Source organism: Cygnus olor, chromosome 11, assembly GCF_009769625.2.
Source record: "Cygnus olor isolate bCygOlo1 chromosome 11, bCygOlo1.pri.v2, whole genome shotgun sequence".
Lineage (NCBI taxonomy): Eukaryota > Metazoa > Chordata > Aves > Anseriformes > Anatidae > Cygnus > Cygnus olor.
The window spans coordinates 14,306,613-14,319,993 of record NC_049179.1 but is presented as its reverse complement, the minus strand read 5'-3'; the positions used below and the strand labels follow the sequence as shown (position 1 = coordinate 14,319,993).

General features: G+C 49.3%; 1 protein-coding gene and 1 long non-coding RNA gene across 10 annotated transcripts in view; one reads left to right on the top strand and one right to left on the bottom strand.

Moving 5' to 3' along the window:
* NTRK3 (neurotrophic receptor tyrosine kinase 3) overlaps positions 1 to 13,381 on the bottom strand; it is a 198,162-nt gene that overhangs the window by 17,452 nt on the left and 167,329 nt on the right. For 7 of the 9 annotated variants that reach the window (XM_040569530.1, XM_040569533.1, XM_040569531.1 and 4 more), the window contains one exon: positions 7,938 to 8,012. The exons of 1 other annotated variant lie outside the window; for it this stretch is intronic. In XM_040569530.1, coding sequence (XP_040425464.1) covers positions 7,938 to 8,012 — 75 coding nt within the window. Of the gene's footprint in view, positions 1 to 7,937; positions 8,013 to 12,929; positions 13,044 to 13,381 lie in introns of those variants that run through there. One more of the 9 variants, XM_040569538.1, reaches the window with a different exon arrangement.
* LOC121075852 lies at positions 9,088 to 12,290 on the top strand. Its single transcript, XR_005823198.1, has 3 exons — positions 9,088 to 9,127; positions 9,963 to 10,048; positions 10,599 to 12,290. It is a non-coding gene; the product is annotated as an uncharacterized LOC121075852 (long non-coding RNA).

Below are 13,381 nucleotides of genomic sequence, written 5' to 3'. Positions count from 1 at the left end.
CTGCTCCTTGCTTTTCTGAAAAAGTATGGTATTTTAGCTTAGAGGAATGGGCTGTAGTGCTTTACCACGATGAAAAACTTTCAGCAATAAAGTAGCTGGATCGTCCCTTCTAGCTAATTTCCTGTAGGCTAGCTGAGGATGGTTCCCAGTGCTGTACCTAACGGTTTATTTGGCCTGTTTAAGCATTTTGGGTGCTGGTGCTTTCCTTCTGGTACGAGTTCTCACCCTGCAGTTGAACAATGGTTGCTCAGCAGGTAAACATCACAGAAATACCAAACAGCTCCAGAAGATGCTTATGCTTTCTCTCCTAATGAAGGCAGTGCAAGCACAGATGGCATCTCACACAAACATGTTGCAAGCCATGTTAAAATAAAGAGCTCATTATCGGAGGCTGCAGTGTCACACCTACTAACGAAGTGATTAAACTCATCAGTGCCTGTGTGAAAGCTGGGCTGGCTCTGGCAGTGCTGAACGGAGAGCCATGTCCCACCACAAAGGCAAACCCCAACATCCTCCCCCCAAACACACACGATTTTAGCCACTGCAGAGACACGGGGATTAGATGAGGCTAATGGCTAAACTTCCAAAGTAGGGAAGGATGCCCTCGACGTGCCCTTCCCATGCCTGCCTCAAGCATCCCCGTTACGAGGTGGTGCAGCACACAAAGAGCCCGCACGTGGTGGGCAGGTGGAGGAGAAGAGCGCACCCGCACCCGTCTAAGGCTGGGGCTTGGCTGCAGGTTCTGATGAAAAACAAGCTAAACTTGAAACTGAAGAGTCGAGCATTTCATCCTTCTCTACTCAAGCACTTTTCACCCCAGACATCCTGTGCATTGAAGTTTCCTCTGCTCTTAACCAAGTTTTGCAGATGTCCTTGATTAGGACAGAGTTGCAGGAGTCCTATGCCTTTTAACCACTGTGAGTTAAAATCCTTCCTCCCTGCTTTACTTAGCCAGGAGCTTAAATAAATAAGCAAACCCACAAACACAGGAACCGGGTTGCAGATGTCATTAGAGCCTTCCAGCACTAAGTGGCCATCGCAGCGATCACTGGTTGCCTTCTGCTCCCCATCCTGCGGCCAGCCAGGTGCTTCACCCCACCGAGCCCACTGGGATCATCTCACAAGCCCAGCACCTTGTAGGACACATGTGGCTGTTTTTGCCATGAAACAGGACTAGCTCCTGGACGGCCAGCTCTCTGAACAAGGCAGGTCTTCCTAGTGGAGTCTCCAGACACCAGCTCTCCATTAGGGTTAGCCACAAGAGGAAGGACGGAAAGAGAAAGTGAGCCTAAAGAAACCACTAATGTTCTGCAGCGTCTGGTAGGATGAATGACCCCCACAGACATATGCTGAGCAGACAGGACAGTCCTCAATTATGTCATTGCTGGAGCATTTACTTCAAGGAGAAACGTGACTGCAAACGCTGGGCTTAAAGCCCTGGCTGGTTTCGCTGCCTCTGGATAAGCTGCTGGAGCCCAAGAGCATTAGGTATGTGCATGCAGCATGCACAGGCAATGACACGCATGTCTGCGTATGAAACAGATTTACAGACCCAGGAGAAGAGCTGGAAAAAACCTGTTAAGTTCCATTCTGCCCTCTTTCCCTTGTGAACGAGGGACCTAAAGGATTTGCTAAGGTATTGATGGGCACCAATTCAAACATCCCAGTGGGCAACCCCCAGCTTCCCTCAGGAAATCATAAGCAAATCTTGCCTACAAAATGGAAAATTCCTGCTTGCCACACTGATTTTCCCCTGCCTCGTCTTCAGCATTTTATCCTTGTGCTAACTTCTATATACTTCCCTCAATAACATTTCCTAACCTTTAGGCTCACAACTATGTAAATATTTGCAATCAGGCAGCACATCTCCCCCCTCTGATCATTGCTTAGCCAAACTATTTACGTACAGCTCTTTCCATCCTGCCTCAGAAATCAATTGCTTTCCCCGTCTTTGTTTCAGCTTTACCTCGCCAGAAGTTGTTGACCTTATGGCTACTCTTTGTGGGGCTCAGTCCCGGGCACGTGGCCGTGCAATATTTAAAATAACGATTGCTGGAGAGGCACACAGAGATTTCCATTTTGCTCTTTGGTGTGGGTTCTCCACGTGCTTGCTGGGGAGCTGTCACCCCACAAGGGATCGTGCGTGGTTTGAAGAGGACAGGATTTATGAGGATGAAGTGCAGCATGGCACGGGGCAGGCACAATCTCACTTCTCAGCGATATGCCGTGTATTGATCACGGCTGACTCGTGTTTGTTAACCACCCAAGAGGTGAAATGAGCTGCTGCTGGAATTTGTGCTTGATAATAAAAGGTGTATGTCAGTCTTCAAAACGCTTCGCGAGTAGCTGCTTGATTTGGGTGCATGGAAAAAAAAGAAGAGGTTAGGTTCCCTAACCTCCTGGCTCCCGTAGCTCCCTCAAAGCCCAGCTTTCTGCCTCAGCTTCCCTGCATTTCCTAGACAAACTGCTCTGTTTTTTCCTCCCTCTCACTGACTGAGAGGTGTTCTTCCTGCCTTCTCATTGCACCTCCCCCAGCCTGAATTTTAAGCTATTTAACAGCTTTAAATGCACCTAATGAGGTTTTGGTCTGCACTTTGCTGCTGGCCCTCGGCTTCTCTGACACTGGGAAGAAGAGAGGTTTGGAAACCTATGGCAGATTTCCCTGCGTTGGAGGTCTAATTATATGGTAACTGGTGACCCTGTAAGTACAGGGTAATCTGCTGTGTAATGCCGGAGTAAATTATCCCACTACTGCTGTCTTTTCTGCTGCAGCCTTCTGCAGAGATGGAAATGCAGCCGGCTAAATGGTAATTAATCTTTGACACCCACCCAGGCCGGTGAGGAGCAACCCGTAAGAGCCCCCCAGCTCTGCAGGGGCACGGGACCTGCTCGGGAGCCACCGCTGCGGTGTCACCTGGCCTTGCTGTCACCCGGGGACCAGAGCAGGGGACACTTGGTCACCCAGGTGCCAACTGCCAGGGGCAGGGCGTGTGGGCTGTGGCTCTGGAGCTGGATGAGGTTGTCCCCTGCCCGGGATTTAGGCATTGCTTATTCGGAGGGACTCATCCAGAGTCATCTGCAGGAGGAGGACATGCACGGGTGGATTTCCTTGGCTGCCTTCTGGCTGAATTTGGCCGTGGTGGTGTCCCGAAAACACCTGGGAGGGCAGAGCCGTGCCCACGTGGATGCAGGGTGGGAGCATCAGCACCCTGAGTCAGCAGGATGGGGACAAAGGTCCCGAGAGGCTCCTCCACAATGGGGGCAAGCTGTCTGGGGCACTTACTTTCCCTTATCACAAGGGAGGTGGGTGTGAACGGCACCAATACCTTCCTCTGAAGCCACCCAAAGCAGCTAGGCACAGACCCAAACATTCACCCATCCCAGCTCCAGGAAAACCAGCCGAGAGATCTGCTTGCTGTCCACCCATCAGGAGATGTTCCTCATCCTCTCTCCACCTTAATCAGCCTGCTGCTCTTGTGCCGGGGGCTGCCCGTCTAACCCCTGGGATCTTTATGGCGATGAAATATATTTGTACACGTTTTAGACCTACTGACATCCTTCCCTCTGGAGAGCCTCAGGTTTTTATAGTAACCCCGGCGATGGTTTTCAGGTAATAGACTAATAAAAATTTTAATTTGTTAGGAACTTTACGGTGGGTACTGTACAATTCTTATGACATTTAAGTAGTGATTAAACAAAACAAAACAAAACAAAAAAAAAAAAAAGAAAAAGGGTTTCTGAGTGAATTTCTTTTCCAAACAGGAGCACTGAAATAGAATGTCAAAAATCCCACATGCTGGTACCCAGAACAGCTCTGACACCTCCTGCTCGTGCCTGTTTCACTTGAATACCTGCCAAGTTAAATAAGCAACCGTGTTTTTGTCAAGTGAGCCCTCCCCCTGAGTGGCTCCAGCAGTTTATGCTGCATCTCAGCCTGGATGTCTCCATGTGCCATTGCTCTCCATGGGCTGGGTCAGAACTAATGTGTGCTGCTCTGGCTAACTGCATGGTTTTGCACCTCTGCCCTTCTCAGCTTGGCTACACGTACTTATTTCCTTCCCCCAATTCCATTGCCACCTCATTGTGCACTCTGATTGATCAACAGGACAAGAATGAGAGCAAGTCAGGGCTCTAGAGCATCCCATCGTTTCCATGGCATGCAACAAGCAGTGTGCCACCAGGGAGGCTGCTGCATCAGCCCTTTTCCTCTGGCTCTGCAGCAGTGGGCAGTTTGGAGTGAATAAGGCACCCCTGAATGAAGCAGCGGCATTTGAGAGGCCAGCTGCCCTTGCAGCAATCTGGGTGGAATTTTATTCTGGCTTTTGTCACAGACTTTCTGTGTGCTCTGTGCTTCCCTTCCTAACCTGTAAAAAAAAGGGGTGATGCAACCCACTCGCTTCACAAAAGAGCTGTGCAGGTAAAGGCTTGTACAACGAAGCAATAAATGTCATGGAAAAGCCTGCCAAGAAAGGGGAAAATAGGCAGGTGTTTAGCTCAGGGTTAGTTACACCTTGCAAAAGAGACAGGGTGTTACACAATGAATATTATGTAGAAGAATAGCGAAGAAGTTCCTTTGTTCCGTGAGCGTTTCTGCCTTGTACCTCAGCTGGATCGTACAAGATTAATGGCAGGCGGTGATGTAAAGTCTGCACTACAAGGCAGAGGCAAGACGTGTGAGCTGAGGCCTTGCCATTGTCATTACCTGACCTTGCACGCTCCCTTTTGCAACCTCAGCATTTTTTTTCTCAACAGTATTTCTGGGTGGTTATTTTAAGAAAACTGTGTTAAGTTTCTTGCTTCCGTGCCAGGCACCTGCTGCTCGGCGAACGGGCTGTGACTAAGCACGGGCTGGAAATTAGAAGAATCTGCAAGTTCAAGCAACGAGACGCTGGGCCTGTCTTCCCTTAGGAGCACATTTAATAGTGCTGCTTGATTATGAAAAGATAAATCTGATGTGATTGATGCAACAGGGGATTGGGTTTGATGATCCTGGGAATCCCTTCCTCTCCACTCCTAATGAATTTATTTTCTAAGGGCGGGGGGATGCAGTGCTCTGATGGCAGAAAACAGCAAAATGTGTTGATGCCTGCTGATGCAGGGGTCTCCATCCCCAGATTATCCACTTCCCATCACCAAGAAGGGAGAAAGGATCTCTTTCCTGCTTCTACCTGTCCTGAACACACCAAGTGGAGATGGGTGCAGGGATTCCCCCTGCTTCTTTCTTCATATTTTCCAGCTACCAAGAACATCCCAAATTCGCTCTCCTTGAACCAGTACACCAAGTGTCTCAGCTCACAGGTTCCCTATGTATTTCCCCTGTACTTACCTGTCTCCCAACACCATAATGACTGTCACTTGTAATTTTTTGTATTTATTTATTTTTTTGTGGTTGTGTAGCTCCTTGCTGAAGATGACCAGGGATCACCTTTTAAGACTGGGGAACTGAGGCATAGAAGCACTAGCTGAATTTCCTATGGTGACAGGCTACACTGGTAGCATAGAAGGGGCCTGCAGCCCAGTCCAAGACTGGGATATCACTTCTTCTCCATGCACCTAACTGGGATCTGCCTTTCAGAACAGGAAGAATAGAGCAGAAAGCGTTTTTCAGCAGAAGCATTCACTGGCCTGGGATTTCCATCCTCTGTCAAGAAAAAGAGCCTGAGCTTGGGGTTTCTGAGGGCACAGTGCAAGGTTGTTTTAGAAGGGATGCACAGGGCAAGCAGTTATGTGTGGTTTTTTTTTTTCCTCTTGAATAGTTATAATTCTTTAATTGCTACTTACTAATAAGTGAAAATGCTGTGATTTCTGCAGGATCAAATGGTTCAGGATAAGCTGTTTATTAATTGGCATGCTTTCAAGGCTGGGAAAAAATAATAAAAGAAGCAACGTGGTTGTAGACGATAGCTATAAACATGACCCAAGCATTACCTGCCATGACATTTTAGCCAAGGGGTGGCTGTCATGTTAGTGCTGGCCACGCAACTCTGACAGTGAATAAGAATCTCCAAAATGTAGCTGTTCACAGACATGTGCTACATCTCTCTGGGGCCTGATCCTGTGAATAATACCAGGTACAGCACTTCTGCATGTCAGTGCTCCTCTGGTTTCCTCAGGGATTGCTCAGGCAACTGAGTGCTAAGCCCAGTGGTAAGTGGTTGCAGGATCAGATTCATAGTCTGCCGAGCATTTTGGATGAAAAGAGCTATAAAGAAGTCACATATTATTATGTCACATTTCAAAGGTCAAGTCCTGTATTTGTTCTGTCATAAGGGCATGATTGAAAGGCAAAAAAATAGTGTCAGGGTACAGGGGGAAATCATTTTTAAAAGCTGCCTTCAGGCCTGAGGATACAAAATTACATCAGAGCTTAGAACTAAATTCCCATCCACACCCTGCAATTCGGTTTTGGCTCAGAAAGGCATAAACGTAACAAAATCACCTTTTGGTGGCACGTCTTCTTAACTGCTGACATAGCCCCTGTAAAGCCAGTGAGACCTAAACTCACACTCCCTTGTGAGTTGGGCAGCAGTCAGAAACTGCCGGAGCCCTGCTCCAGCACAGGTCCAGGAGGGCTCTGCAAACCCACCGAGCTGCTTTCACACCCCGTAGGCATTCGCTGGATCCCTGTTGCTGCTGGGACAGGAGCGCAGTGGTGCTGGGAGGAGGCTGGGCACTGCAATACCTGGTCCTCCATCACCTGGCCAGGAGCACACACCTCACCCAGCCTTGCCACAGAGAGGTGAAGGGTTGGGGAGTTGGAGCCTTTAGCTCTCCCTGCCCCCAGGAATTTGTCCAAGTCATGGCTACTTTGCGAATATTTATGTGCATCTCTTAAGGCTTGCTGGCAGAGGGAAGCTATTGAGAAATAAACTGGGGAGCCATCACTTTTCTGCCTTAACCTGTTAGGGCTTATCATGCTCTGCACAGCGTCGTTGGGTGGATTAACTCAATCCAAAACAGACTTAAGCAATGGCTCCCCAACTTTCAGGATCCACAGAGTGCTTCCTTGTGCACAAGCAGCAAAACCACAATGGACAATCGAGTTCAATATTTGCTCCTCTCATCAGCTCCTGCAGCTGACCTCCAGCAGCCCTGCAGATTGCCAGCAGCAGCCTCCAGGATGCAGCGAGTGTTGGGGACCCACCGTGCTGCATCCCACCTCGCTGCATCCCAAGGCTCCAGCATCCAGCACGCAACACTGGGATGAGGGCTCACCTCTGTGGGAGAGGGGAAAGGGGATTCACCAGCCCTCAGCTGGCTGGCATGGCTCCCATCAGCCACCACCTGAGCTCTTTTGCGTTGCCAGAGCATCAAACTCACACTGATCTCTCCGTGCTGCTGCACCAAGGAGGGAGGGGAGCAGCGGTGGGGCTCTCAGTCTGCTCAGTGGCAGCTGCAGGCACCCAGCTGCTCAGACACCGGGGCTGTGGCTAGACTAGCAAACAAAAGCCATGAGGGTTTGCATGTGACGGTCCGACTGTTTAAATGGCCAGCGTTAGGTCCCCGTCAATTCAACAGCATCCAAGCAACTGTCGAGAAGACAACACAAGCCAGGGGTGGTCCCCGGTAGGCAGAGCAAACACTGACGTGCTTGGAGGTGGGAGAGGTTTGCATGGAGATAAGCTATGCTGAGCACGCTGCCATCAGAACCAGAGGACATCCCACGCTGTTTGCTAGCGCAGACACAGCCTGAACGCCCACGGAGGAGAACTGCACTGAGGACTTTTGCATTCATCCCGTTACCTCTCCATACAAGCCCCAGAGAGCTGCTGGAGTAGAGAAGCACGGACATTTCCCACCGCACACGAGAGCCCCTCGGCTGCCACACGCACTAGACCCGACCTAGTCCCGAAGCCGCTCTGCCCCACGGGTGTTTCCACGGCCAAGCAGCACCAGTCCCCCGCCTCCAGCTGCCCCAGGGGTCGGGATCCACTCACTGTTGCAGCTGCCGGCGGTGCCAGTCTCTGTCGCTGCCACGCTGCGCTGAACTGGCCCTTCGGACGCGGCCCTTCCTGACAGTGAATGGGCGAAAACAAGGGAAGGAGACAAACAAAAGAGAAGGGGAGGGTGAGAGAGGGAGGGAGGGATGGGGGGGGATGAAGCAAGGGGACAAGAAGGGAAAGGGTATGTCTTTAACCGAACCGTACGTCTTTCACTGCCTGCAACACCCCAGCTCTGCGCAGCCCTCGCCGGGAGGGCACGGGGCAGGCGAGCCCCCAGCCCTGGTGGCTGTCACCTGGCACCCCACGGCATCACCTGCACCAGTGCAGAGGGAGGGCAAGGGGCGAGCACTGGTGCTGGGCAAAAGCCAAAGTGGGCTCCGGGCTCTTCAGACTTCTCCTTGGCCAGAGAAGCCCCATCCCCTGGCAACCCTGAGTCCCTCTCTGGAAGAAATTTTAGGGGTCCTGAGAGGCTCCTGTGGATCTGGTACCTAAGCTTCCAGCTGCTGGTCCATCGCCAGCCCTCCTGGGCATGATGCAAGGACCCATCTGTCTCTGCCAGTGGAACAAGACCCAGACCTGATGTCTGTACTCAACCAAGTTCAGGGGTAGCCAGAGTGAAAGGGCATCTTTGGCCAAATGTCCCAGTGAAGCACCTGGTACATCACCCTGCTTTTCCCCCAAAGCCTTTGTCCCATCAGTGCTGTTGCAGGTGCTCGCAAAACTAAACCCTATGAAGGGATAAGGGAATTGGAAAATACGATGCTACAATTTCCAGTGCATCGAGGCAGGAAAGGTTTGGGGAATGGAAGGGAGGAGAAAGGGCAAGGATCTCAGTGCGCAAATTAAAAGTAAACCATTAGCAAAAAGTCTGCTGGCTCTTTAGCAAGATCTTTGTGTTCCCACCAGGACAAAAAGGAGGCAAAATCCCAGGATGAAAGGGCAGTTGGTGAGCATAGTGGTTTGGGGGCAGGCTTCTGGCTGTGGTCTTAGGAGCTCAGGCTGACAGCTGCCCAGGGAAAACCCAAAATACGGGCTTAGGGTGTGTCTGCCTAGTCATCACCCCGGGCGCCTTCCCACCCTGCTCCAGAGGTGAAAACTGAGCTGCTACATGTAGCTGACAGCTCATTCTGCTTGGGGAATTGCTCTGAGAATGACTGACTCGCCTCCCTTCCCAAAAAGTTGAGGTAGGAAATGGGTGGGGGAAAGGTTTAGAAAATTGTTTCACGATGGTTGTTTAAATTGCCTCTGCATTACAGTGTTACAGTTGGGGAAAAAGAAAGAGAAATATCTATCACATAAATCCGCATCCTAAAGCCAGCTGTGGCAGAGGTATGGACATTGGAAGGAAGCAGAGCAGATGAAGTCATCAGCAGTGGGAAAAAAAACATCAATATAATATAGTGCAGAACAAAGCAAATTCTACCTCAAACGCAGAGCTGAAAGAGAAACATCTTCTCCTGTCAGATCTATTACCATGCATTTATTCCAATAACAAATAACTAACCCAGAGAGTAACCCAAACCTGATTTATTCCTCCATCTAAGTAAATATGAAGAGGCAGCTGAATCTGACTCTAAAAACCACTGATCTCATATGTTTTTCTTGTATGTATTAGAAAAATTAGGAGTGGAGTTTCTGCCTTACTGCCAGGGGATGCTGGCAAAGCATCTGAGCTATAGATATTGTATCTTGTCACTAATGACTGCAGGGAACTAAAAGGGATTTGGATTTTTTTAATGCTTCACATTAATTGATAATTTGGTCTCCGAATCCACAGTGGAACACAGGATTTACTATATTGGATCAGTCTGGTGGCCCATCAAATCTGGCGTCTTGCCTCAGTGATGCTCAGAAAAATTATCTGCCAGCGTCTTTGCTTGCAAGGTGGCTGGCCATTTCTGTAAGGCCATACAGCTGAAACAGAGGAAAGGTCCTTCTGGTCTCTCTAAAAGACTGAAACATGGTTTTGGCTAGGCTTATAATCATCCCTGTATTACGTCTGTTCTTTTTTAATGCAAGGAAAAAGCTCTCTGTGACTACAAACATTTCCAAGAGACGTGCTGCTGTTTTTTCCTCTTGGTCACCGCAGCTCAAAGAACAAGAAGGTGAACCTGTGTTTTCAGAGGGTAAATGAAAACACAACTGGGGCTGGGAGGGGGGCGAGATGCCTTGTACTGAGCAGAATGATATTGATTAGGCAGTATAAAGATTTCACTCACTAATTCCTTTAGCAATCTTATCGTGTGTTGCCCACATAATTGGATGGGGAAGAGAGAGGTGGAATCACTTAAGCGTTCAAAGCTCAATACGCACCAAGAAAAGATTCCTGTTTTGTGTGTGTGTGCAATTTTGTGCATCGTTGCCCCTTGATTGTACATTGAACATGCTCTCTTTGACAGCCCAGTCCTAAACAGCCTGTTTATTAAAGACAGCTGCTTGCAAACAGGGGCTTTCTCCATCCAGCTGGCGTGGAGAAGGAGCTCTGTGGCTGTGAGAGAGGCAGGACCATGAAACAGGGGGGGAAATCAGGAAGGGAAAGCCCATGGGAGTTCTGGCCATGCAGGAATCAGGAGGGAAACAAAATATGTTTTCTTTCCATGTAAATATCTTAATTAAGGATTGCGATGAAGAAATTTGCTTCTTATTTTTTTCTAGGGAGGTATTCCGTTTGTCTGGAAGTAAGGCCTGCCACGCTGGGGAAAACCTTCAAGTCTCACTTGAAAAACCACTAAAAGTCACACAACACATCAGGAAAAGGGAATAAACAAAAAAGCAACCCAAGTCATTTTATCCATGGTCCCCCTAAACTGGCTATTACACCTCTGACTCGGGTTCTCTCACCGCTCACCCCCAGGGCTGGGGCTGCTCCCCACCCTTCCTGGCTGATGGGTGGTCTCGTGGCTGCCCCCCTGGTAAGGACACCTGAGAGCAGGGTGCTGCAGGTGGGAACGCAGGAGAAGGCCCCTGACAACTTGGGGGCGGTGGGGAAATGGGTCCAACAACCCACAGAAGGTGAGAGTTTGGCACATCCAGGTCTCCCCTAAGTGGCGATGCTTCTTCCAAAATATGGGTGATTTTTTTCGAATGCTCAGAAACACACACATTGTTGCTGGTGTACCTGGGGGTGGAATAACGCAGCTTGCTGGCATATGGTTCTCTACCTTCTTCTGCTCTAGCTACACTTCTAATCAGGCCACCTTGGTAACACCCAGGAATTGTGATCTCCTCCGGCCTGCTGCATACACAACCTTTCCTTGTTTCGGCACAAAGGAGCACGTTCTGGCTGGATCTCCATCATGGGAGAGTCTCTGGCTTAAGCTAAGCACCCTGCTCTTTTCCATGCATCTCACAGTTTTTAGGCTAGTGGGGTGTTTGGAGCAGGGACTGCAGGAGGAATGGAGGATGTTACAAGCAAGCAGCTTGTAGCAGGTGGATATTCACTCTTGGGTGGGTCTGCTCCTCAAGAAAAAAGACTGCTCAAGGATGGGTGGCGTTCACAAGTAGCTTCCTTTGCCTTTCTGGATCTGTTTGCTGTGTTTGATTACTTCTAATAAATTATTTTTCTTCCACAACTCTGTTCAACCACTTTTTTAGCCCATCCTAACTGTTGGCACATACCATCTCCTGGGACAAGGAGTCCAAGCACCTTACTACCCACTGTAGCACCTCCATTTGACCTCAACCTGCCATGAACATCACCAGCTGCCTGAGATCGGGACATATTGCCTACTGTTGTGACCCCAACAAATGGGAGGCCAGGTGTTAAAAACAATCAAGAAGCCAAACTGCAAAGCTTTAAACTTCCCCTGCACTCCGGAGTTCAATCTGGTGGTTAGGAGAAAGCACACACCTCAATTCAAACCTCCAAGAACTGGACTGAGCTTTGAGTTAAAGATCGTAAGCTTGATTAGCTCTTGGTGAGCGTGCGAGGGTTTGGGGGGCACGTGGAGGGGTTAAGTGTGAAGGTCAGCGTTAGAGACAATATTAAATAAAACATAGGAGCCAAATGACTTGCAGTGCAGCGGCAGCAACATATCCCAGGCAGGAGCAACGGTGAACATGGAGGTCAAGTACCATAGCAGGGAGTTTTCATTTCCCCAAAACAAACTGCTCTTTTGTGTCTCAGCTTCAAAGAAGATGTCACTAGATTGCGAGAGCTCTTCACCTGCCACATCCCTCTCATTACTGAAATGAAATAAATGGCAACAGCATGAAAACAGCAACTCAAGCAAGAGAAAGACAGGTCGACAGTGAGGAAAAGGGAGGGGGGACAAGGTGCGAGCGGAGGGCTTGGCAGGGTGGAGAATTAGGGCAATTACCATTTCTGAGAAAATGCCAGAAATACAACACAACCTAATTTCCCCAATTAATTCCTCTGCACTTGAGCTGCTTTGTGTGAAGGGCTCTTAATGTTTCAAACAGGAAGAAGGGGGAAAAATAAAGACTCTTCAACATTTGTTTTTTTTTCCCTCAGTGCAGAAATGAGCAAGACTTGAGAAAAAAATGTCTGTCTGAAACACAAGATGATGCTGTTACATCTTCCTTCCAGGAGATAAGGAGCTGTGCCATGAATTCAATTTGCAGAGGGTTTTATAGGAGCCACAGAGATATCAGAGAGCAGCACATCCAATATCACACCGACTTTTCCTGCACGCAGAGCACACCAGGACGAGCACAAAGACACTTACCCCATGTACCCACAGCGGAGCAGTTCCCTCACCTCCCCTCTTCCCAGCCCTACCACCACTTTGGGGAAATTGGCTCTTTTGCCCCCAAACCACCAGCAGGGGCAGCTGTGAGGCACCATGCTGTGAGCCACCCACACCTCATGGGTCATACAGAGGGTGATGGCCGTGAAAACAAGGAAAGAACAAATAAGGGGTTGGGGTGAGGGGACACATGAGCAAACAGAGGTTGAAAAGGGCATGTAATGTTTTCAACGGCATATGAAGGCTTCTGCACATAGCAAGACCGTGTCTCTGCCTGGTTGGCCCATCTGTATCAGCACCAGGGGTCTCCAGAAAACATCGCCAGGTCACTCTGAGACTCCCTGCCCCTGTTTAGGCATGACAAAGCAAGACATGCTCTCCAGGATCCCACCTGTTACAGGAGAAAATGAAAGTCCTTTTCACTTCTAAGTCCGTTCCCTAGTGTACTGTATAATTACAGGTATGAATCCTTCCCAACACCCTGGGAGAAAGGGTGGAGAGAGAGTAGCACATTATGTTTTCCACCTGAGAGAAGAGGCAGAACAGACAAAAGGTGATGCTTTACTGCTTAGCATCTGCACAGCATTTAGCTGCTGGAAATGGTCCTTTGCTAGAAGCTGAATGTGGCACACATACTGTACCATGTACAGAAGACCCCCACAGCACTGTCAGCACAGCCAGGGACTGAGCTTGCTCCCGTTCTCCTGCTGGCATTCCCTTTTGTAGGTG